General features: G+C 47.9%; 2 protein-coding genes across 17 annotated transcripts in view; both read left to right on the top strand.

Annotated features, from left to right (window-relative positions):
- Positions 1-669, top strand: part of MTMR14 (myotubularin related protein 14) — a 43,260-nt gene extending 42,591 nt beyond the window's left edge. For 11 of the 12 annotated variants that reach the window (XM_030840768.2, XM_060307641.1, XM_060307636.1 and 8 more), the window contains one exon: positions 60-669. In XM_030840768.2, the coding sequence (XP_030696628.1) occupies positions 60-240 (181 nt within the window). In that variant the 3' untranslated portion in view covers positions 241-669. The remainder of the gene's footprint in view (positions 1-59) is intronic. The other variant, XM_060307639.1, reaches the window with a different exon arrangement.
- Positions 670-1,035: 366 nt separating this feature from the next.
- CPNE9 (copine family member 9) lies at positions 1,036-24,757 on the top strand. 5 transcript variants are annotated; one of them, XM_060307644.2, is made up of 20 exons: positions 1,036-1,813; positions 2,768-2,808; positions 2,927-2,973; positions 3,067-3,170; positions 3,620-3,656; positions 4,140-4,216; positions 7,916-7,979; positions 8,096-8,199; positions 8,397-8,501; positions 12,762-12,803; positions 13,571-13,646; positions 13,753-13,806; positions 14,230-14,291; positions 15,025-15,071; positions 16,019-16,200; positions 16,440-16,567; positions 21,250-21,352; positions 22,057-22,114; positions 22,488-22,561; positions 24,371-24,757. In XM_060307644.2, coding segments are annotated over exons 2-20 (1,551 nt in total). In that variant the 5' UTR covers positions 1,036-1,813; positions 2,768-2,807; the 3' UTR covers positions 24,557-24,757. The 5 variants fall into 5 exon arrangements, with proteins under 5 accessions (XP_060163627.1, XP_060163626.1, XP_060163628.1 ...); XM_060307643.1 differs by lacking the exon at positions 1,036-1,813 and adding an exon at positions 1,844-2,263; XM_060307645.1 differs by lacking the exons at positions 1,036-1,813; positions 2,768-2,808; positions 2,927-2,973; positions 3,067-3,170; positions 7,916-7,979 and having other exon boundaries at positions 3,464-3,656.
- The last annotated feature ends 456 nt before the right edge of the window (positions 24,758-25,213 follow it).

Genomic DNA, 25,213 nt, shown 5'->3' with positions numbered 1-25,213 from the left:
GGATCCTGCCCCAGGGTAATGCGTTAATTCTCTCTCTTTCCCTCCCTCCCTCCGCACAGGCTTACAGCCCTGAGTGAACGGGAGACTCGGCTACAGGAGGTGCGCTCAGCCTTCTTGGCTGCCTACAGCAGCACAGTGGGGCTTCGGGCAGCAGCCCCCAGTCCCTCCGGTGCCATCGGCCTGCTGGAGCAGTTTGTCCGTGGTGTTGGACTCCGGGGCACCAGCAGCAGCACCTTATGAAGCAGCCAGCTCATGACAGCTTCCTACTCCTCTCTCACCTGAGCCCTAAGCGGAATCAAAGCCATGCCCAGCCAAGGGGTGCTTCAAGGTGGGGGGAAATCTCCCCTTCTCCATCATGCACATGGCAGCCCCAAGGCTGCGCAGGGCCAAGGACGGGGTTCTCCCCCACCCCAGCTTCCTGACTGGTGTCCGCCACCCTACTTGTCACTGCCTCCCACCCACCTTAGTCTTTGCCAGGATTCCTGTCAACTCTCAGAACTATGTGGGGTTTCCCTGGGGCCTTGTGGAGGCCGAGACTTCACAAAAGACCCCCACTTTCCATTCTCGTCTCCTGGGGAGGAGGGGTCACCCGCGCTGAGAATGAGGCAGTTTTGACACAGATCACAAAATGAAATCAAAGCCTTTTTGAACAGCTACTCTATCGCATTATCATTTGGCTCCTGTCTTTGTGGAGTTATTTAGAAGGTTCTCCTTGTCCTTCTTTTTGCTGGGGGGAGGGGTACAGATGAAGCAGGAAGGGAACTGGAGACTTGGGTGTTCCCCTTAACTCCTGAGCCATGAGAGTCTCCAGTGAGACGGGGACATGTAGTCACAGGCTGTTAAGGTGGGAGCAGTGGTCCTCAGGCCTGAGTGGGCCCTAGTCCCCCCTAGGGAGCCTGTTTATCCATGCAGATTTCCAGGGCTGCCTGAAATTCAGACTTGAAGTTGCTGAGTTTCATTTAGCTGGGAAGGGTGTGGGGAGAATCTTCATTTTTTTTTTTTTTTTTTTTTTTTTTTTTGCGTTATGTGGGCCTCTCACTGTCGTGGCCTCTCTCGTTGCGGAGCACAGGCTCCGGACGTGCTGGCTCAGCGGCCATGGCTTATGGGCCCAGCCGCTCCGCGGCATGTGGGATCTTCCCGGACCGGGGCACGATCCCGTGTCCCCTGCATCGGCAGGTGGACTCTCAACCACTGCGCCACCAGGGAAGCCCCAGAATCTTCATTTTTAACAAGTTTAACAGACTGGTACAGGTGACCTGCAGCCCCTGCGTTCCTTCGGTGAGGGATTGGCTTCCAGGGCTTTGGAGGTAGTAGGTGATGTGGGGAGGATGGACCTGGCTGACAACCTACCGTGTGACCTGGAGTGGGTTGCATCCTCACAGAGTGTGTCTGCATCTCTTAACACCATGAAGTCATGCGGGTTCAAGGACATGGACAAAAGGTTTTGCACAGTGCTGTAACAGCCACCATTTACTGACCTCTGACTCTAAACACAAAAGAGGTCATCAGTGTGAATGCCAAGAAGGAAATAATGCCAGTGAACATTTCTTGAGTATTTACTGTGTACAATCCCCTGTGCTAACTCCTTTCTGTGGATTATTCTCGATGAAATTTTACAACACCCCGAATAGGTGCTATTAATGGCCATTCTACTAATGAACTGACTGAGCCACAGAGCCGTTAAGTAACTTGCCCAAGGTCACGCAAATGTGTAACTCTTCAGAGACTGAGGGAGGGAGGACGGGAGTGGGAAGGAGGAGAAGCAGATTGAGCGAGCGGCTCAAGAAGAGGAATCGACCCCAACGCCCACCAGGTATCTGGAACCCTTCAGCTTCGGGGACAGCTCGCGGGGATGTGGGGGGGCACTGGCTTTGGCCCCGGGGAAACGCGCTGGGAGGACTCTCCCACCTTGTGGGTTGGAGTTCGAATCTGTGTAAGGTTCTTGGCCTGCTCGAGGCTGCTCCAGTGGGGTGGGGGCCACCCGCAGGGCCGGGCGGGGCTGTGTTGCCATCTGGAGCCGCTGCGCCGCCGGCCACAGTGAAGGCGCGAGCAGCAAGAGTGCGCGCAGGGCTGGAGGGAGTGCAGCCTCCGCCGCCAGCGCCGCGGCGGCACATGGGCCGACCCCGCCGCCGCCCCTAGCAGCTCCGGCGGCCCCCGTCTCGCAGCCTGCCGCAGCTCCGGCTAGCCGACCAGCCATGTCGCTCAGCGGAGCCTCTGAGCGCAGCGTCCCGGCCACCAAGATTGAAATTACCGTGTCCTGCCGGTGAGCGGGCCACGCTGGGGAGGGCTTAGGCATTGCCCCAGCACCACCCAGCTCCGGGGCTCAACGCGGAGAGGGGCTAGACCGCTGGGGAAGCAGCATTCGGGAAGGAAAATCGCGGCTGCAGACTCAGGGGAGTCGCTAGCGGACTCGGGAAGGGGGTTTCCTGGAACAGCTCCAACTACAAAAGAGGGCTCAGCCTGCGGCTTCAAGGGACGGGTCTCGGGGGTCCAGTAGGATCTGCGCCGCAGGAGGGCAAAGTTCTGGGGGCTAGCCCTCTTTCCTGGACCCTTGGAGGCAGTCCAGTCCGCAGAGAAACGGTTCTTGGGCGCAGATTTCCGGTGTTGTCCAGGGTGCCCACACACACACCCAAGCCGGAGGTAGTAACGGGGGAGGGGAGTGTGATGTGAGCCCCGTGCCTCCCCAGGTGCCCATCTTTGGGCAGGTTCGAGGCGATGGGCTCCAGAATGATCCACCCCGTGTCCGTCTGTCTGTCCCTTTCTCTAGGAACCTGCTGGACCTCGACACCTTCTCCAAGTCCGACCCCAGTAGGCGGCACCAGGGCCAGGAGGGAGGGAACCTGGGGTCCGGGAAAGACTGAGGGGCGGGGAGGGGGTGCGGGCCGACCTGAAGTCCTTCCCTCCCCGCCCCCGCTCCCGCCTGCAGTGGTGGTGCTCTACACGCAGAGCCGGGCCAGCCAAGAGTGGCGGGAGGTAAGTCCTAGAACCCTTGGCCAGTCCGGAGCCGCCCCTGGGAACCACCTGCCCCCTTACAGGCCTCGCGCTGACTCTCCGCTCTCCATTCAGTTCGGACGGACCGAGGTGATCGACAACACGCTGAACCCAGACTTCGTGCGCAAATTCGTCCTCGACTACTTCTTCGAGGAAAAGCAAAACCTGCGCTTCGATGTGTGAGCCCCGCCCCGGATCTGGCTTGGACCGCCCCCCGACCTCGATCAGCCCGAAATTCCGGCTGGCTCCGCCCCCACGCGGGCCCCACCCCCCACCCCCGGCCTGGCTCCACCCCCAAGCCCGGTTCTGTGGCACTCTGAAGGGCTCGGCTCAGCCTTAGCTCCGCCCACAAGTCTAGGTTGGCCCTGCCCTTAGGTCAGATCCAACCCTCCGCTCCTTCCCAAGCCCTACCTCTGACGTGATCCTGCCCCCAGCAGACCCCGAACTTGGCCTCGCCCCGGGTCTGACTCACAATGACGCCGACTCCTGCCAAAAGGAAGTCCAGGTTGAATTCGGGTGCAAGGCTGCCCCTCCTTCCACCCACAATTTTAACCTGGACTCGAAATCCGACTCCTTTCCCAGGCTCTCCCACCAGCCCCGCCCCATGTTGGTCCCACTCTCTTCCCAGGTACAACGTCGACTCCAGAACCAACATCTCCAAACCGGTGAGCGACCGTTCACTCACGGGCTGGCTGGGCACACAGGCGGCGCTCAGTGTGTGTTAAACGACCCTCCTTAGAACCCTCCTCCCCCTCAAACCCGACTCGACCTTCTTCGGCCCCGAACCTGCCCTCCCTGCCCTCCTCTCCTGCTCCTGCCTCGGTTTCCCGCCTGTGCCTCTTACTCACTGCTACTCTTCCTTCTCGACTGTTGCTGGGACCCTCAGAAGGTGAGGCTGAACGGGGCTGGGCGGGGGCGACATGTGTGGTGGTGTGAAAGGCGAGGGGTGGGATGGTATCTTGGCTTAAAGTGATGGCAGGACCAAGAAGGGCAGCTTTCCTGGGGACCCCGCGCCTCCTTTAAAGCCCCGGCCGCGTGGTACCGCTGCCTACAGTCGCCGTGGTCAGTGCAGCAGCGTCACCAGGGCTGGGCTGGGACTCTGCGCCGCCAGCCGGTCCTCGCCCCGCTGACTCTGTATCCCGGCGCAGGATTTCCTGGGACAAGCGTTCCTGGCCCTGGGAGAGGTGATCGGAGGCCAGGGCAGCCGAGTAGAGCGACCCCTCACGTGAGCTGAACCTGAAGGGGAGCGGGGGAAGGGCGGGCCTCCAAATGCTCCTCCTAAAGACACGGCCGACCCTGTACTGATGGAGGCTGGGATTCCCCTGGTCAGGGGCCTTCAGTGGCTTCCATCACCCTCCTGGGAAAATCCAACCTCCAGGGCTTTGCTCAAGTCAGTCTCAGGCCTGACGGATCTTGTCTCTCTCTTTCCTCACCCTTTTCATTCTTTTTCTAAGTCTGATTCAACCTTTAAGGTCCACTTCCAAGCCTTTCTCCTCCAGGAAGCTTTCCTCACTAAATCAGGTTCTCTGGAATTTACATTACATTCACTCACTAAATATTTATTAGCTTGTTTTGTATGCTATACCCTGTGCTAGGCACCAGGGATGTATCCATTCCACAGACACTACTGGGCATATACTCACTCTATGTCAGCCACTGTTCAAGGGGCTTGGGTTGCAGTGGTGAACAAAACAAAGGTTCCTGCCCTCAGGGAGCTTATATAACAGAAGGGGGAGAAAAACAGTACAAAACTGACATAATAAATAAGTAAATTACATAATATATTAGAAGACATTAAATATTGAGGAATAAAGACAAAGTAGAGCAGAATTAGGGGGACTGAAAATGCTGGGTGGGTAGGTGTTGCAGTGTTCAACAGAATGCTTGAGTAGGCCTCCTAGAGAGGTAACTTCAGAGCAGTGACCTGAAGGAAGTAAGGGAGTGCGCTGTGCAGATATCTGGAGGAGGAATGTTCCAGGCAGAGGAAACTGCCAGTGCAGAAGTCTGATGTGTTCAAAGAGCAGCAAGGAGGCCAGTGTGGGTGGAAGTGCGTGAGCAGGGGGAAGAAAGGAGAAGGTGAGTTTGGAGCATTGACAGTTAGAGCCTTGTAGCCACTGTAAGGACTTTAGTTTTTACTCTGAGTTGGAAGTCACTGGAGGGTTCTGAGCAGAGGATTGATATGATCTGACTTGCTTTCAAAGGATGCTGCCGGGTTGAGACTAAACCTTGGGTGGACAAAGGTAGAAGTAATCCACGGTGCTAGCAGTGAAGGAGGGGAGAATTGGTCAGATTCTGGATGTATCTTGAAGGTGGAACCAACAGGTTCCTGACAGATCACATATGGATGTGAGAGGATAAGAGGAGACGAGGATGATACCAAGGTCTTTGGCCTGAACAAATGGAAAGATGGAGTTGCCATAAACGATGATTTTTTTTAAAAAAAAGTGAGGGAGGAGTAAGCTGTGGGAGGAAGTCAACCAGGAGTTCAGTCTGACCTGTTGAAATTCATAATTTTTATTAGACATCTGAGTGGACATGTCAAATAGGCAATAAGAAACGTGAATCTTAGGTGCTCTTTAAGGACATGAGATTAGATGAGATCACTAAGGGAGCGAGGAGAGAGGGAAGATCAAGGACTCCACGAATTGGAGCTAGAAAGGGAGGCTGAGAAGGATCATTAGTGAAATGGGAGGGTAACCGAAAGCAGGTGGTGCTGTCCCGGCAGCAAAGTGAAGGATGTTTATCAAGGACAAGAGAGTGGCCAACTATGTCAAATGCTGCTGCAGGTCAAGTAAGGTGAGGATCGGGAACTGGCCGTTGGGTTTAGCCAGATGGAGGTCGCCGGTGACGCTGACAAGCAGAGTTTTGAAGGAGAGATGGGAGTGACAGCCTGGTTGGGGAGGTTTAGAAGAGAATGGAAGAGAGGAATGGGAATTAGGAATCTTTCAAGGGGTTTTGCTGCAAAGAAGAGAAGAGAAAAGGAGGGGTGGCTGGAGAGGGAAGTGCGAGCAAGAATAGGTTTGTAATATTTTAACATGAGAAAAATTATACCACATTTGTATGCTAATGGGAATGATCCAGTAGAAACTGAAAATTTGACATAATAAAAAGAGGGGAGGGACTTCCCTGGCGGTCCAGTGGTTAAGACTCCACGCTTCCAATGTAGCGGGTGTGGGTTCAATCCCCGGTTGAGGAAGTAAGATCCCACATAACGTGTGGCGTGGCCAAAAGAGAAAAAAAAAAGGGGGGGAGAGTTGCTAGAGTGACGTCCCTGTGCAGGCAAGAGGGAGGGTGTGGAAAGTAGCACACAGTGGAGGGGTAAATAGGCACATGGATAGTCATTTATAGCAACGGTAGGAAGGCCTCGTGTTGGAGAAGATACTGGAGGCAGGGTAGGCGCGTGGTGGGTCTGTGGACATTCTCCTCTGGTTGCTTCAGTTTTGTCAGTGAGGTAGGAAACAAGGTCATTGGCTGAGAGTGAGGATGGAGGAGGAGGCTTGCGGGTTGAGGAGGGAGGAGGAAGAGCGAAACTGCCATCTCGCGGAACTGGAAACGTGAAGTGACTCGGGGTGTATGGTATGATTAAGGACCCTCTTGAGGTTTGTGGTCACACATTTAAAATGAAAGCAATTAGCATGAATGTGTGTTTTCCTCTGGCCATATTCAGTTGCACAGGTGTAATACAGGTTAGGCAGAAAATTGGATTTAACTAGGGCTGTGGTTCTGCCAGATAAGTATATAGAAGTGAGAGAGGGTAAGGGAAAAGAAGTAGGATGCAAGGGAGTGATTATTATAGTCCAGAATGACTGGAATTCACACTGGGTGATGAGATGAGGGAGAACATTAAGGAAGCAAAGAACAGTGAGAAGGCAGTAGGATCAGCGACTCGGTTCTGAACGTGCAGGTGAAGAGTCCCTGTACTCATTACACTCTGTCTTTTTAAAGCACAGAGAGTCAGAGATCAAAGGAGCCAAAGAAATGGTTCAAATTCTCATTTTAAAGATGGGGAAAACCACATAGCAAGCTGGAGTCAAAACTTGAACTGAGAATACTCCTAACCTAGCTTCCTCTCTACCACACTTTTGGATCCCATGGGGGTTAGGGTTTGCAGGCCCATATCAACAGGGTCCCTGACTGCTTGGAGACCCAAAGCAAGTTGGGGATGGGTATCCTGGTATGCACCCTTCGGGCACATGGAAGTGTCCCTTCTTGGGTCAGAAGAAGATAAGGCTGCCCTGGACTTTTTGATCTCACTCTTCACAGTCTTCAGAAAGCACAGCATCTTTGACCTAACAAACCAGCCCTTTTGCCCCAGATCTGGATAGAAATTCCTCCCCCTCGTTAGGATTGCTACATCATGCTCTACTTGCCTATTGGCTTTGACATCCCACCTTCCCCTGGAAGCTCCCTGAAGGCAGGGTCTAGCAGAGCTGGAAAGTGCCAACTGGCCAATTCATACCTAGAACAGTGTCTGGTGTATCGTAGATGAAGAGTCTGCTTTGAGAAAGAGAACCACCTTCATATCTACCAAGTTTACCAACTGCTTTTCCTTCCAGGCATTCATTCTGATCTCTTCACAACCCTGAGAGGTGGGCAAGATTCCCATTACATAAAGAGAAAACCAGGGCCCAAAGAAAGGGAAAATAACTTGCCCAGAACTCTAAATCCTATGTCTTTCCTGTGCTACCATTATGATATGTCCACGTAGGCTAGGTTAACCCCTTCCTTCCAGACTAGAAACCTTCCCTAGTCAAAGTCAGGTCTTTCCCCACCAGAAGCCACCTAGGACAGAGGTGGACATACTCGGGACTGTCAGTCAATGACAGATTGTATCCCCTGACCTACCCAATCCCAGATTGGCCACCCCAATTCTTGTTTCCTACTCTCCCCTCTCCCCTCACAAAGAGGCTTTTTCTGCTTCCAGGGGTGTACCAGGCAAGAAGTGTGGGACCATATTGCTGACCGCAGAGGAGCTTAGCAATTGTCGGGTCAGTAAGGGCCACATACTAGACCCAGGAGGCTCTCTTCTCTCCCCAAACTCCCTGTAGTGGGCTGTCTGAGTTTGTGAGCAATTTGAGTGTCAATAGCCCAATTTCATCCATAGGATATTGCCACCATGCAGCTGTGTGCAAACAAGCTGGACAAGAAGGACTTCTTTGGGAAATCAGACCCCTTCCTTGTGTTCTATAGGAGCAATGAGGATGGCACGTGAGTCACTGCCCCCACTGTGACCATGGGCCCATTAGGGCTCTTAGGCTGGGACATCTTAGACTCCACCGGGACCTGAGCCCAGAATCCACTCAAGGCAGTGCCTGATATGTGCTTGAATCTCCAAGAGTATCAGGCCCTGTCTCTGGGCTCAGTCCTACCCCAAAGGCAGGTTCCAATCCTCCTGTCCTCTCCAGGTTCACCATCTGCCACAAGACGGAGGTTGTGAAAAACACGCTGAATCCTGTGTGGCAGCCCTTCAGCATCCCTGTGCGGGTATTGTGCAATGGAGACTATGACAGGTCTGCTTCAGCATAAGCTAAGGAGTAAGGGGACAAGGGCATGAGAGTGGGGTTCCTGGGCCCAAGAATGAAGGTAGAAGGGTCATAATAGTGTTGGAGGATCCTACTCAGTGAGACAGAGTTTTGGACATGGAGATGGGTGCATGGGGAAGCAGACGGATAGCCACATGGATGAATAGGTGGATGGATGGATGGATGGATGGATGGATGGATGAATGAAAGGGCAAATGAACAAATGAGTAAGCAGATACATGGATGGGTGGTCAGATGAATAGATAAACTGGTGAATGACTAGATGGGTATGTGGATGGGTGTATAAGAGGACTGACTGGTGGGTGGGTAGAGGGGGAGATGGATGAATGGATAGCAGATGAATGGATGAGTGGACTGATGGGTGGATTAGTGGATGGACAGATGATGGGTGGATTAATGGGTGGATGACTAAATGTGTGAGAGGATGAATGGGTATATGAGAGATTGGTGAGTTGGTTGGAGAGGCAGAGGGATGACTGAAAAAGCAGGAGGATAAACAGGTGGAACGACAGGTAGATTGATGGATAGACACATGAATGGATAGCAGAGGGAATGGATGGATTAGTGGATGAATTAGTTGGTGGATGAGTGTAAAGTAGATGGATAGGCTGACCATATGATCTAACAAATGGGCAGTATGAAGATAGGTGAGTGGGTAGAAGGATGGATGGGCATATAAGTGGATGGTTATGTAGAAGAATGGATGATCAGATGGACAAATGTCAGATGGCTGGATGTTTGGTTGGATAGATGAATCCTTCTTGATAGAGGAAATGCTTTCAGTTTTTCACCATTGAGAATGATGTTTGCCATGGTTTTGTCATATATGGCCTTTATTATGTTGAGGTAGGTTCCCTCTATGCCCACTTTCTGGAGAGTTTTTATCATAAATGGGTGTTGGATTTTGTCAAAAGCTTTTCTGCATCTGTTGAGATGACCATATGGTTTTTCTTCTTCAGTTTGTTATTATGGTCTATCACATTGATTGATCTGCGTATATTGAAGAATCCTTGCATCCCTGGGATAAATCCCACTTGATCGTGGTGTATGATCCTTTTAATGTGTTGTTGGATTCTGTTTGCTAGTATTTTGTTGAGGATTTTTGCATCTATATTCATCAGTGATATTGGCCTGTAGTTTTCTTTTCTTGTAGTATCTTTGTCTGGTTTTGGTATCAGGGTGATGGTGGCCTCATAGAATGAGTTTGGGAGTGTTCCTTCCTCTGCAAATTTTTGGAAGAGTTTGAGAAGGATGGGTGTTAGCTGTTCTCTAAATGTTTGATAGAATTCACCTGTGAAGCCATCTGGTCCTGGACTTTTGTTTGTTGGAAGATTTTTAGTCACAGTTTTAATTTCCTTATTTGTGATTGGTCTGTTCATATTTTCTGTTTCTTACTGGTTCAGTCTTGGAAGGTTATACCTTTCTAAGAATTTGTCCATTTCTTCCGGGTTATCCATTTTATTGGCATATAGTTGCTTGTAGTAGTCTCCTAGGATGCTTTGTATTTCTGCAGGGTCCATTGTAACTTCTCCTTTTTCATTTCTAATTTTATCGATTTGAGTCCTCTCCCTCTTTTTCTTGATGAGTCTGGCTAAAGGTTTATCAATTTTGTTTATCTTCTCAATGAACCAGCTTTTAGTTTTATTGATCTTTGCTATTGTTTCTATTTCATTTATTTCTGCTCTGATCTTTATGATTTCTTTCCTTCTACTAACTTTGGGTTTTGTTTGTTCTTCTTCCTCTAGTTCCTTTAGGTGTAAGGTCAGATTGTTAATTTGAGATTTTTCTTGTTTCTTGAGGTAGGACTGTATGGCTATAAACTTCCCTCTGAGAACTGCTTTGCTGCATCCCATAGGTTTTGGGTTGTCGTGTTTTCATTGTCATTTGTCTCTAGGTATTTTTTGATTTCCTCTTTGATTTCTTCAGTGATCTCTTGGTTATTTAGTAGCATATTGTTTAGCCTCCATGTGTTTGTGTTTTTTGTTTTTTTCCCTGTAATTGATTTCTAATCTCATAGCACTGTGGTTGGAAAAGATGCTTGATGTGATTTCAATTTTCTTAAATTCACCGAGGCTTGATTTGTGACCCAAGATGTGGTCTATCCTGGAGGATGTTTTGTGTGCACTTGAGAAGAAAGTGTAATCTGCTGTTTTCGGATGGAATGTCCTATAAATATCAATTAAATCTGTCTGGTCTATTGTGTCATTTAAAGCTTGTGTTTCCTTATTAATTTTCTGTTTGGATGATCTGTCCATTGGTGTAAGTGAGGTGTTAAAGTCCCCCACTATTATTGTGTTACTGTCGATTTCCTCTTTTATAGCTGTTAGCATTTGCCTTATGTATGGAGGTGTTCCTGTGTTGGGTGCATATATATTTAGAATAGTTATATCTTCTTCTTGGATTGATCCCTTGATCATTATGTAGTGTCCTTCCTTGTCTCTTGTAACATTCTTTATTTTGAAGTCTATTTTATCTGATAGGAGTATTGCTACTCCAGCTTTCTTTTGATTTCCATTGCATGGAACATCTTTTTCCATCCCCTCACTTTTAGTCTGTATGTGTCCCTAGGTCTGAAGTGCGTCTTCTGTAGACAGCATATATACGGGTCTTGTTTTCGTATCCATTCAGCCAGTCTGTGTCTTCTGGTTGGAGCATTTAATCCATTCTCGTTTAAGGTAATTGTAGATATGTATGTTCCTATTACCATTTTCTTAATTGTTTTGGGTTTGTTTTTGTAGGTCCTTTTCTTCTCTTGTGTTTCCCACTTAGAGAAGTTCCTTTAGCATATGTTGTAGAGCTGGATTGGTGGTGCTGAATTATCTTAGCTTTTGCTTGCCTGTAAAGCTTTTGATTTCTCCATCAAATCTGAATGACATCCTTGCCAGGTAGAGTAATCTTGGTTGTAGGTTCTTCCCTTTCATCACTTTAAATATATCATTCCACTCACTTCTGGCTTGTAGAGTTTCTGCTGAGAAATCAGCTGTTAACCTTATGGGAGTTCTCTTGTATGTTATTTGTCATTTTTCCCTTGTTGCTTTCAATAAGTTTTCTTCTTTAATTTTTGTCAATTTGATTACTATGTGTCTCAGCGTGTTTCTCCTTGGGTTTATCCTGCCTGGGACTCTCTGTGCTTCCTGGACTTGGGTGGCTATTTCCTTTCCCATGTTAGGGAAGTTTTCGACTATAATCTCTTCAGATATTTTCTCTGGTCCTTTCTCTTTCTCTTCTCCTTCTGGGACCCCTATCATGCGAATGTTGTTGTGTTTAATGTTGTCCCAGAGGTCTCTTAGGCTGTCTTCATTTCTTTTCATTCTTTTTTCTTTATTCTGTTCCGCAGCAGTGAATTCCACCATTCTGTCTTCCAGGTCACTTAGGCGTTCTTCTGCCTCAGTTATTCTGCTATTGATTCCTTCTAGTGTAGTTTTCATTTTAGTTATTGTATTGTTCATTTCTGTTTGTTTGTTCTTTAATTCTTCTAAATTTTTGTTAAATATTTCTTGCATATTCTTGATCTTTGCCTCCATTCTCTTTCCAAGGTCCTCGATCATCTTCACTATCATTATTCTGAATTCTTTTTCTGGAAGGTTGCCTATCTCCGCTTCATTTAGTTGTTTTTCTGGGGTTTTATGTTGTTCCTTCATCTGGGACATAGTCCTCTGCCTTTTCATCTTGTCTGTCTTTCTGTGATTGTGGTTTTCGTTCTGCAGGCTGCAGGATTGTAGTCCTTCTTGTTTCTGCTGTCTGCCCTCTGGTGGATGAGGCTATCTCAATAGTTCTTACTTTATAGAATGATTGTTAAATTAAATTAGTCTGTGAAAGTGCTGAGAACAATACCTGGAATATAGTAAGACTCAATAAGTTGTAGGGAATTCCCTGGCGGTCCAGTGGTTAGGACTCTTGCCCTTTCACTGCGGAGGGCCTGGGTTCAATCCCTGGTTGGGGAAATAAGATCCCGCAAGCTATGTGGTGCAGCCAAAAAAAAAAAAAAAAAAGTCAAGAGTAAAGTATAGTAACAGCAGTATAAATATCAGTAGTAGTAGTAATACTGGTAGTGGCAGTAGATAGTTGGGTATGTGCATGGATTAATGAATGGATAGGAGGGATAGGAGGAAGTTTGATAGAAGGACAGATGGGTGGATTGGAAGATGTTTTATGTATAGTTAAGTGGGTGGGGGTGTCTCAGATTTATCATACACACCCAGCCTACGTTTATCTCCTGCATTTCAGAACAGTGAAGATTGATGTGTACGACTGGGACCGGGATGGAAGGTAGCACTGCTCCACATAGTACTGCCCTCTCCTATAATTAACACAAACAGTTCCCTGAAATATGTAGTACCTTCACTAGGAACCCCAAAGTAGCCTTGGGAGCCAGAAAGGTTGATGACAGATGCCAAGACCTTGGGTACAACTGATGCCCTCAGTTGTCTCTCTGGTACACTGTCGCTTCCCTTCTCTTCCCCTTAGCTTGGTCCCTCTTCTAGCCCAAGCCCCAGTGCCCTGCAGCCCAAGTAGAGGCACAGATAGTGGAAATAAAAGACTGGTTTCAGGCTTCCCTGGTGGTGCAGTGGTTAAGAATCCGCCTGCCAATGCAGGGGACACGGGTTCGAGCCCTGATCCGCGAAGATCCCACATGCCGTGGAGCAACTAAGCCCGTGCGCCACAACTATTGAGCCTGCGCTCTAGAGCCCACGAGCCACAACTACTGAGCCCGCCCACCACAACTACTGAAGCCCACACGCCTAGAGCTTGAGCTCCACAAGAAGAGATGCCACCGCGATGAGAAGCCTGCACACCACAACAAAGAGTAGCCCCGCTCGCTGCAGCTAGAGAAAGCCACGAGCAGCAACAAACACCCAATGCAGCCAAAAAATAAATCAATTTAAAAATAATAATAAATTAAAAAAAATAAAACTAATGAGATTACCTCCCAGTACTCTAATGGTTTATTTAAATTAAAAAAAAAAAAGACTGGTTTCAGAGATGTCTCCAAACCACCAGCAGTTGTTGCTTACCCACCTCTGGTCTCATTGCAGTCACGACTTCATCGGTGAGTTTACCACTAGCTACAGAGAGCTGAGCAAGGCCCAGAACCAGTTCACAGTGTATGAGGTGAGAGCTCCAGCCCTGCCCAGGTTGCCCAGGCCCTCCATCCTAGTGTGCTCAGTCTGTGGTTCCCGTCCTGTTTCCCTCCATCACTGTTATCTTCTTCACTTAGGTACTTAACCCTCGGAAGAAATGTAAGAAGAAGAAATATGTCAACTCGGGAACTGTGAGTACTCCCTAGAGCCCTGTCCCTCCCTGGATCCTTCTGTCTCTATCCCCACTGACATAGCATGACATGGCAAATGTTGAGGGTATGGGAAAGCTGTTGGCACAGATTACTTGGATATAGTAATGTTGGATACAAGGTGGCACCATTTAAGTTTTTGTTGTGTTTTGTTTTTAATTTTTTTTTCTCTCACCTAAGGAAATTGTTTTGAAATTTACTCTTTTGCAGATTTTTGGGGAAAACCTAAGTTATATTTCCCAATTTAATATATTTTTGGAAATCCAAATGTTTCTGACAGCTTCCCCTTTTTGCCCTTTCAGAAATTGGACAGGGTGGGATGGGGGTGAAATCAAGTGCCTCTTTCCCTTTTTCTACCCTGACTACACTTTCCAAAGTAGCAGGGCTGCCTCTTCTGTCCCGCAGGTGACGCTGCTTTCCTTTTCTGTGGACTCTGAATTCACTTTTGTCGATTACATCAAGGGAGGGTGAGTCACAGGCCAAGCTTTTGGCTGAAAGCCCAGCAATGAGCTACTCCCAGTTCTGAGCCTCAGTTTTACTATTCATTAATGGTCAGGGTCCAAAGAGATCATGAGGATAAACTTTAAAACACTTGGCAGACTACAAAGTGCTTTATAAAGTGCAGAGTGCCGCCCATCTTAGTTCTCTCCATGGGGCTGCCTTTCAACCCAATCTTCCAGCCCGCCCTGGGAAGATGACAGACCAGTGGTTTTCAAAGGTGTCCCCAGTAACCTTACTGGGGCCCAGGCAGAAGATATGTCCAGGCAAGAGGGAGAAGCCAAGAAAGAGGGAAACGATAAGCAGGCTGTAGGGGACATCCTGCTTGGTTTAGGGGACACAGGCTGACCTCAGAAAGGTACTTGTCTTCTCTAAACCTCACTTTTCTCCAGTGTAAAATGGAGCTGTTAAGTACTACTTCAGGACGATAGTAACGGTTAAATTAAATTCCATCGCGCACATTATGTCATGCAGCAGGCATTTAATTCTGCCACCCAAAGTGTGTTCAGTGGGCCAGCAGCATCTGCCTCACTTGGGAGTTTGTTAGAAAAGCAGAATCTCAGGCTCCACCCAGACCATCCAGTTCAGAATTTGCATTTTAACACGATTCCCAGGTGGCTCATATGCATACTAGTGTTTGAGAAATCCCGGTATAGTAAGTTATTAGTCCCTCACTTCTCAATCCATCTATTTCCCCAATAGGACGCAGCTGAACTTCACAGTAGCCATTGACTTCACAGCTTCCAATGGTGAGGCATGGATGGGGGAATGGGGTACGGAGGAATTCTAAAGAAGTCACTAGGGATTGGCCTGGATTCCAACCTGGGAATAAGAGTTAAGCTACCCAGAAAGCCCAGGCTTGAGGCAAGGCCCAGTCAGGCTCATACTGGGGCAGGAGTGTCGTGAGGAGATTACTGGATGTAATGGTAGGAGAGGGTACAGAAAAATAAGTGGGTAAATGGATCAAAGAAAGTTGAAAGGATAGACAGGTCTACATAGCTTGAGAAGCAGATGAGTAAATGAATGGATGAGAGGGAATACGAGTGTAATGAGAGATGAATAGGTAAATGGGTGGATGACTGGGTGGGTAGATAGATTTATAAACAGAGGGGGCAAATGGGTAATGAGTGAGTACAGTGGGTTAGACAGGTAGATGCATGAACTGGTATGTGGGTGGACAAATGCTCAGATGTTTAAATTGGGGAAATGGATGAGTGGACAGGTGAATGGATCCATTTGAGGATAGACAGGCAGGTGAATGAATGGGATGGATAGGGATGGATAGAGATGGATAGATGGATGAAAGAATATGGCTATATGGATGGATGGGAAAGAAAGAGAAATAGCAGGTGAACAAGTGAATGGATGGATGGATGGATGGTTAGGTGGGTGGGTAGTTGGATAAGAGAATGGAGAAGCGGACAGATGGAGATGAATAGGTAGACTGAAAGATGGATTTATGGCCAGTGGATGGGTGAATGGATGTATGAGTATGTGGATGAACTGAGGGATACCTATAGGGGTTGGTGGATGGATAGATGGATAAATGAACATTTGGATGACTGGGTAAAATAATGAGGGAGTACATGGGTAAAGAGTGGATGAATGGATAGGTGGATGGATGCATACAATGATAGGCAGGTGAACTAATAGATCATCAAGATGACCATGAGGTGGGTCTCCTGTTTCCCTATAGGGAATCCCCTGCAGCCCACCTCCCTGCACTACATGAGTCCTTATCAGCTCAGCGCCTATGCCATGGCCCTCAAGGCAGTGGGAGAAATCATCCAGGACTATGACAGTGACAAGCTGTTCCCAGCTTACGGCTTTGGGGCCAAGCTGCCTCCCGAGGGACGGATCTCCCACCAGTTCCCCCTGGTATGGTATGGCCAGAGCCTAGACTCCATGCCCTGGCATCTGGCCCACCCAAGTTGACAAATTCTTCTGCTTATGTCTCTTCTAAGGGTCAAGGACCTGCCAAGTAGCAGGAGGAGCTAGGAGAAGGTGGCAGAGCAGGGAGGGGGCAGGGTTGGAGTTTGGAGGGGACTCTGAGAGACAGCGATGCAAGAAGGAAAGAGTGAGCTAGGATCAGCCCAGCAGGGCATCTTCCCTGACAGAACAACAATGATGAGGACCCCAACTGTGTGGGCATTGAGGGCGTGTTGGAGAGCTACTTCCAGAGCCTGCGCACAGTGCAGCTCTACGGGCCCACCTACTTCGCCCCTGTCATCAACCTGGTGGCCAGGTAAGGAAACTGGGTGGGGCTGGGGGAAACTAAGGGGACCCAGACAGTGAACTGACTTCCCAAGAATAGTTAGGACCACTCTTGGGTGAATTTGGGCTCTGGGGAGAAGGTGAAATTTTCAGTGTTGGCCAGGCTCTGTTATAAAGAGGTTACATAATGCCTTATTCTGAGGTAGAAAGGGTGTCAACAAACTACCCCAACCCCACTCCCTGGGAACAACAACCCAGGCCTCAAGTTTGGGGAAGAGAGAAGGGCCTACAGAACAGTGGGTAAGGCACAAGTTTGGGCATCAGACCTGGGAGTGATCCCAGGTCTACCACTCACTAACCATGTGACCTGAAGCAACTTAGCTTCTCTAAGCCTCCATTTCATCCCTGTAAATAGGTGTAATAATGGATAACCATAGTACCTTCTTTATAGGGTTATTGGAAATTTAAAATTAGATAACAATATAAGAATGATTAGGACTTCCCTGGGGCCCAGTGGTTAAGAATCCGCCTGCCAATGCAGGGGACACGGGTTCAAGCCCTGGTCCGGGAAGATCCCACATGCCGCAGAGCAACTAAGCCCGTTCGCCACAACTACTGAGCCTGAGGTCTAGAGCCCGTGAGCCACAACTACTGTAGCCCGCGCGCCTAGAGCCTGTGCTCCACAACAAGAGAAGCCACCGCAACGAGAAGCCCGTGCACTGCAACGAAGAGTAGTCCCTGCTCACCACAACTAGAGAAAGCCCATGCACAGCAACGAAGACCCAACGCAGCCAAAAATAAATATAAATAAAATTAATTTTAAAAAAAAGAAATTACAAACTCTTTAAAAAAAAAAGAATGATTAGCACAGTGTGTGGCCCATAGTAAGTGCTCATGGTAGATTAAAATGAGCTTAAGTTGCAGATTAAACTATAGAAGAGTAACTTCTAAAAACAAAAGAGTAACTCCAAATTTTCAGAACAAAAACACAATGCAAAGAAAATCCAGCTCATGTAACAAATGATTTTCTTAAATGCAGATAAAATAAAATGACAACTAAAACCAAACATATGTCAGTGAACCTAAAGTTTTTCTGATTGAATAAAAAAATAATAAGTAAACTGTAGTATGCTAAATAGAAGAGACCCATCGAAAACAAAGTACCTCAGAAAACTTGAAAGTAAAAAGATGAAACAAAGAGAAGAAAAGTTGAAGGATTTCAGGGAGATTTATATGTCCAGAGACTTGCCTTTTCTCTAATAAAGATTAGTTATTTTTTAATTCGTAGTGAGATAATAGTTTCTTTAATTACAAAAGTAACATAACATTGCTGTAGAAAATTTCAAGGATGGAGAAATTAAATAAGAAATCACCCAGAATACGGCCCATGGGAATGTGGATGTATATATAGTTATTGACAGTCTTCCTTATGCAACCATAATGGCGGTCAAATTACATGTAATATTTCACTACTGAGTTTTTCACTTAATAATGGAACCTGAGCACATTTTTTTGTTGTTATTAAACAGACTTCTTAAATATTATCTTGGGCAAGTTCACTCATTCATTCAGTCAGTCAGTCAACATTCCATAAAGGAGAATGTAGCATGAATGTGGGCTATGGGGCTAGACTAGCTAAGTTACACCCACTCTACCACTTACTAGCTGTGTCACTTTGGGCAAGACTGTTAACCTCTCTATGCCTGTTTCCTCAGCTGTACATGGGGATAATAGTATCATAGAGCTGTTGTGAGGACTAACTAAATTAATATTTGTCAAGCACTGAGAACAGTGCCTGCCACATTGTAAGTGCTATAGGTGTTAGCTATTACTGGTACTATTATTATCATTATTACTATTCTAAGGGCATCTGTGTGTGCTCAGTTCTCTGCTGGGGCACTAGAGACTCACAGATGAATCAGATCTAGGCTCAGCCCTTGAGATCTCCTGCCTCGGTGCAGGAGACAGAAATATAAACAAATCATTACCTTCTGTAGGCCGGAGCTTCCCAGACTTTTCCAGCAAGTTGCCTGTTGGCAAAGGCAAACAACAGCTTCCCCTAGGGGAAACTGGGGGCACAGCTGAAAGCAGCCAAGCTGAAAATGTCTTTGAAATCCCCATATTTTATCTTTAAAATGCATGCAAATTTACATTCTTCTGATATTGTGTCCATGTTTGCTATAATCTGGGGGGGGAGGGAAGGTGTTTTAAGTGTACTTAGAGTCATCTAGCTTTATCCACCAAATCATATAGTATAATGAGTGCCTCCGGTATCCTGTGACCTTGGGTTCCCCTTGGTACACATGCTGGTACCCTCAGGGATGTGAGAACCCATTTGGAAGGGCAGACAGCCCGTCTTGGTGGGTGGCATCCTAGAAGGCAGAGGGAGAAGGAGAGTCTGAGAGACCCAAGGCAGTCTAGTCACAGAGGGGACTGACTGCTTGGCTGGGTGCAGAGGGCAAACTGGACTTTATCAGAGGAAGATGCCCAGAGCAGGCCTGGCAGCAGGCACCACATGTGAAAAGCACAGAGGTATGAAGGGTGAGCTCGGTAAACAGTGAACAGTATACTCTGAGCAGAATGTGCAGTGTGTACGGAGGAGTATCCAGAGAGCAGGCTGGAAGGAAGACTGGAGGAATCAAGAGCTCAGGCTTTAGGTTCAGATGTTCAAGCGTGGGCTTGGACCCCAGCTGCACCACCCCTTGGGGATGCTACTTAATGTCTCTGAACTTCACTTTTCTCATTTTAAAAATTGGAATAAAAAATGTGCCTACCTCATAGAATGGTGGTGGGGATTAAATTAGATCACGTATGTCAAGAGTGCAGCTGTGATTTTGATGATCACAGATGACTCTTTGTCGTTTCCCACCCCACAGCCAGGTGGGGCACAGACTGGCCTTCCCCAGCCAGTCACCCAGCTCCAGGTCTAAATGGCCTTGGGAATGCCAGGCATCGGCAGGGAGCCAAAGATGTACCTCCCGTGCCCAACGCCCTTCCATGCCCCCCAATGCCCTGGCTCACAAATCCCTTCATGAGGGGGCCATTGCCCACTGCTCCAGCCTCATCTCTCTTCTGTGGCCCCACGTGCACCCCCTAGAACACACTCTCTTGGTTTGTACCTGCTATTCCTTCTCTCTGGAACACTTTCCCTTTACCCTCCCCTCCTCCCCCCACCCCACCTCCACCTCCACCTGGCTAACTCCTACTCATTTTTCAGGTCTTGGGTTAGATGTCATGTCCTCAAAGCCCTAACCTCACTGCATCTTAGTGGTGAAAGCATCCATCACCCCGCAGGACAATGTCCAATTCTCTGCTGCATGCTCAGCACCAAACTTGGTGCCTGGCCTGACACATAGCAGGTGTGCAGTGATTATTTGCAAAATGAGTGAGTGACAGGAAACAGTACCAGCCCAAGCCTATGAGGAGGCTGCAGCCAGGATTCAGGAACGGATCACGGCCCACTCCCACCCTGGGCCCTGGGCAAAATGAACTGGAGCTATTTGAATCCTCCACTCTCACCACGCTTTCCTCCTTCTTTATATCAAGCTTAAATACCAGCACTGTCCAACAGAACTCTGCAATGATGGAAATGTTCTGTATCTGTGATGTCCTATATGGTAGCTGCCAGGCACATACAGATAGTGAGCGCTTGAAAAGTTGCTAGGGGGAACAAGGAACTGAATGTTGAATTTTATTTAACTTAATTAATATAAATTTCAATAGAGGCTACCTTACTGGAGAGTGCAACTCCATCCTTTCCAATCCACACAGGGCCCAACACTGGAAGTCAAGAGACCAGGTCTGCCACGGCCTTTGTGCTCTCTGAGGTCTCGTTTTTCTTATGTGTAAAATAAGGGGACTAGAGTTAATGACTTCTGAAGTCCTTTTCAGATCAAAAAATCTTGGATTCAAAGACTGATAGTGAGAGAAGGGAAAGGAGCTCTGGGAGCAGCTGTTAGACTGGCTGAGGACCCAGAAGCCTAGGCAATGGGATGTGGTCAGCAGAGGGGAGAAGGGAGAGAGGAGAAATGGGTGAGAGAGGGAAGAAAGGAGGCCTTCAGTCTTTGGTCTTGTTCTTGTATAAATACCAACATCTTTCCAGGGCCAACAAAGCCCTGTGTGGTTTGGGCCCCACCTCATTTCAGTCACATGGTCCACTCTGCTTCCTTCTCTTTCTGGGCTCCAGAAAGGGTAGGATTCCTCCAGTCCCATTTTGGGGCCTTTGTCCATGCTGTTCCTTCTACCTGGAATAATTCTCCCCCTTCACTTAGCCTCTTCTCCTTCCTCCTCTCCTTTATCCTCAAACACTGTTTCCTTAAAGAAGCTTTCACTGACCTGGGCCATGTCAAGATCCCTACAGGACACTGTCATAGCAGTGTCTCTTTCTATCCCAACTCTCATCACAAGTGCAATTCTAGCTATTTCTGTGATTCTTAGATCAGCATCCCCTCTCAAGGGGACTGGGATGGATTTGTTTTTTCTCACTGTGTACCTCCAGTGCCTAAACACAGTACCTGCTATAGTGAGTGTTCTATAAATGTAACTGGAGGGATGGTAGGTGGGGCAGGCAGCCAGGTCTGGGGAAGGAGCATGAGCTTCAGAAGCCCCAGTCCTTGACCACTGCTTACGTGCTGGCTGTGGAAGTTTTAGGGACAGGACATTCCTTTGAACTCTGGGCTTTCAGCTGAATTCTGATCTTGGCCTCTCACCCAGGGCTGCAGCCAAGATCTCTGATGGTTCTCAGTACTATGTTCTGCTCATCATCACTGATGGGGTCATCTCTGACATGACACAGACCAAGGAGGCCATTGTCAGTGTGAGTCTGAGGAGGAGGGCTTGGAAGGGCGGGATCACTGTTAATAACCGTGAAGGGGTTGAGATTTTACCCTACACGCAAGCTAACAAGTTAACCTGCCAGTTTCATGGATGCTGGCAGCAGACACAAAAGCAAAGGACTTTGGGACTTCCCTGGTGGTCCAGTGGTTAAGACTCTGTGCTTCCACTGCAGGGGGTATGGGTTCGATCCCTGGTTGGGGAACTAAGATCCCACATGCCATGCAGCGTGGCCAAAGAAAGCAAAGGACTTTGCTATTCCCAGCAATAGCAGTAGCTCAACTATCAGCATTGGCTCTGATTCACTAAGTCCCGCTTCCCACAAGATAATGTGCAGAGGGCCAGATGACACCTGTACCCACAGTGGGTTGCATTATAGAACAGAAACCCTAAGTGTAGAGAACCTGAGTCTTTTATAATGGGCAGTAAGCATGCCTTCCCTTTGTTCCAGTGCGAGATATTATACTGGACAGTAAACAAACCTGCCCTTTGCTCTGTAGGAAGACACTGTATCTTTCAAGGCAGTTACATATGGAGACATCCTTGAAAAGATAATCTGACACAAAGGGAATCAGTGCCTCTGCTTGTAAGATGTGCAGAAACATCACACACACAGAATTGTCTCCCAACAGCCACTTCCCTTGTTATGCCTGCTCACCCCAACCATTTACCCTCTTTCCCTCACAGGCCTCCTCACTGCCCATGTCCATCATTATTGTCGGTGTGGGACCAGCCATGTTTGAGGGTAAGATGGGGGGTGTCCATGAGTGGGACCAATAACGGGAAAATAGGGGAGGATCTGGGCACCCAGGCCTGCCTCATAGAAAAGATAGGATGGATGCCTGTGCTGGACTTTGGCCAAGTCACAGACCTTCTCTGAACCTGTTTCCTCATCATAACCAAGGCTGTTCATACAAATACTTCCCTCCTGGGGTTCCTGGGATGAAGGAATGCGTGGGAGGGCATAATAAGAACTCCATTACAATGCCTAATATTTGTAGGACTTTGATACAACCGTTAGGCATTCTCATGATGACTCCAAAGGGGAGCTAAGAGGGAGGGGGCAGCATGGGTTGGTGTGGGAAAGGCCAATCAGCTGAGGGGTGTCTTTTCCGCAGCAATGGAAGAGTTGGATGGTGATGACGTGCGCGTGTCCTCTAGGGGACGCTATGCAGAGCGGGACATCGTTCAGGTAGACCTGACCCGGGAGAGGAAGTCATGGAGTCAAAAGGCACGGTGGGAAGGAGAGGCTAAGTTAGCAGCTGTTCTCCTTTACTGCCTTCTTAATCACCTGCCTTTCTTCCCTTCACTCTTTCAGCCTACCTACATTCATTCAACAAACTCTTTTTGAGAAACAGGCAGGTTGCTGCAGCCATCGTGGATTCATAGTGTAGGAGATCCCAAGGCTCCTGCCCTCTAGTGGAGGCAACCAATAATAATCCCACATCTCATTAGATTGTGATAGGTGCTCCAGAGGGACAGCAAATGCCACAATGAGAGCCTATAACAGGGACCTGATTAGGTAGGGTAGTCAGGGAAGGCTACTACGAGGGAATGACATATGAGCTGAAATCTAAAGGAGGTATAAGCATTACAGGTAGAGAAGCAGCACGTGAGAAGGCCCTTAGGCTCAAAAGAACTTGCCCAATCATGGAGAGGGCAAGAGGCCAGGGTGGCAGGATCACAGGGAGTGAGAGGAAGAGGAAGCCAAGGCCTTGCCAGTCATGGTGAAGCTCAGAGCTTTGTTCTAAAAGAACTGGAAAGCTCTTGAAGGATTTTACGTAGAGAAGTGGGGTGGTCAGACTTGCATTTTAAGACATGCAGAGATGCTGCAGGACGGTGGACTATAGCAGGGCAAGAGAGAAGGCAGGTAGACCCGTTAATGAGGAAGCCTTTGAAGTAGTACAGGGGATTTGGATGGGAATGGAAGCAGTAAGGATGGAGAGAAGAAGCATTTTCAAAAGATTATTTAAGAAAAATTTCCAAGAGTTGAAGATTTGATTAAATGGTGACAGGGAGCAGGGCTTCAAGGATGATTCTCAGTTTTCTATACTGAGCCACTGGGTGAGTGATAATCCCATTTACTGGTAAAGAGAAAGCTGGAGGAGGAGCAGATTTGGCAGACAAGCCTAGAATTCCGTTGTAAACACATTGGGCTTGAGGTATCTAAGACCAATGAAAGGAGATGTGATATGGACAAGTGAATATGTGGCTCTGGGCCTTAAAAAAGAGGTCAGGGATGGATGTATAAATTGGGGAGTCATCAGGGAACAGGTTTTTTTTTTTTAATTGAAGTATAGTTGATTTACAATATGTTTCAGGTATACAGCATAGTGATTCAGTATTTTTAGTTTATACTCCATTAAACGTTATTACAAGATAAAAGCTATAATTCCCTGTGTTATACAATATATCCTTGTTGCTTATCTATTTTATACATAGTAGTTTGTATCTCTTAATCCAGGGAACAGTTTGTAAAGTCACAGAAGTGTATGAAATCACCCAGGAAGAGAACTGAGAGAGAGAAGGCACCAGATTTAGAGATTAGGTAGACCCAGAGGACTGGGGGTGGGGATGGGGGGAAAGGCATCCAGAAAGGTAGGAGAATCTAGAAGAATGTAATGTGTCAAGAGGGGGAAGTGTTCAGGAAGATTATGGTCAAATGTAATAGAAAGCTAAAGAGGAGTCAGCAAGATGAGGCTGACAATCATTGCCCTCTGGACTAATTTGGGAAAATGGTGCTGTTGACATCGTTAGCGAGAGCAGTTTCAGTAGACTACATGAAGCCAAATTAGAGTGGGTTGAGGGTGAACAGAAGGTGAAAAAAAAAGTGGGTGGAGAGAAAGCAAATGTAGAAAGCTCCTCAAGATGGGGGAGAGAGATAGTGTGATATTTGGAAAGAGATGTTAGGAGGTCAAAGAGGAAGCCTCCCTACTGCTGCCTTCCCCACTCCCCTCTCTTCTGTCCACCACCCACATCTGATTGTCTGTGCCTGTCCCAGTTCGTCCCATTCCGAGACTATGTCGACCGGTCAGGGAACCAGGTGCTGAGCATGGCCCGACTAGCCAAGGACGTGCTGGCCGAGATCCCAGAGCAGCTACTGTCCTATATGCGCACCAGGGACATCCAGCCTCGCCCTCCACCCCCTGCCAACCCCAGGCCGACGCCAGCTCCAGAGCATCCCTGAATAGCCCACCTATCCAAAGCCTAGCACCCTGCTCACCTGCCCACCCACTGCTTCTGCTGAAAGCCAGAGGCACCTGGAACCCTGGACCTCACTGGAAGGCCAGCTTGGAGGATCGGTACTGGCTGGTCGAGCCCTCTGCCCCCTCAACCATAGGAGGGCCTGGCACTCCCTGCCTTCATGCCAATAATAAAGCTGATCTCTACTCCAGTTCTGTCTCATGGGTCTTGGGGAGGGAGGGACCCAGGATCTGGGGCCACACCAAGAGAAGGAGGGGGCAAGGACAGTTTCAACTAGGGTTCATCCCCATCCTAACACACATTCATCTAACACTTGAGACATTCTTCAAATACGTTAAGGAACAAGTGAATCTTTATGTGTGTACATTTTTTCTGAGGGGAGAGGCCCATAGCTTTTATCAGATTCTAAAAGGGGTTCTTGACCTCCAAAGGGGTCAGCTTTAAGATGATTCTGTATAACTCTGCTCTAATCCATCTAGTCCAAGTTTTTTGAGTGAGGATAATAAAAGAGTTGATATTTTCTTTGAGTATTCACTACACGTCAGACACTGTGCTAGGTGATTTACAGGTATCATCTTATTCAATCCTCACAACAATCCTGTGAGGTAAGCACTATTTTATCTCCATTTTACACATGAAG

This window comes from Globicephala melas, chromosome 11 (assembly GCF_963455315.2).
Source record: "Globicephala melas chromosome 11, mGloMel1.2, whole genome shotgun sequence".
In the NCBI taxonomy this organism is placed as follows: domain Eukaryota; kingdom Metazoa; phylum Chordata; class Mammalia; order Artiodactyla; family Delphinidae; genus Globicephala; species Globicephala melas.
Note: the sequence above shows the minus strand (reverse complement) of the source record. Positions and strands in the feature narration are given on the sequence as shown.

What these genes read in the sequence shown, in the direction of transcription:
- CPNE9 (XM_060307643.1), top strand. Translation starts at nt 2,196, where the DNA reads ATGTCGCTCAGCGGAGCCTCTGAGCGCAGCGTCCCGGCCACCAAGATT. An exon ending in CCAGCCAAGAGTGGCGGGAG is followed by an intron (nt 2,974 to 3,066) that starts GTAAGTCCTAGA and finishes CTCTCCATTCAG; the next exon opens with TTCGGACGGACCGAGGTGAT. An exon ending in CCAAGGAGGCCATTGTCAGT is followed by an intron (nt 21,353 to 22,056) that starts GTGAGTCTGAGG and finishes TTTCCCTCACAG; the next exon opens with GCCTCCTCACTGCCCATGTC.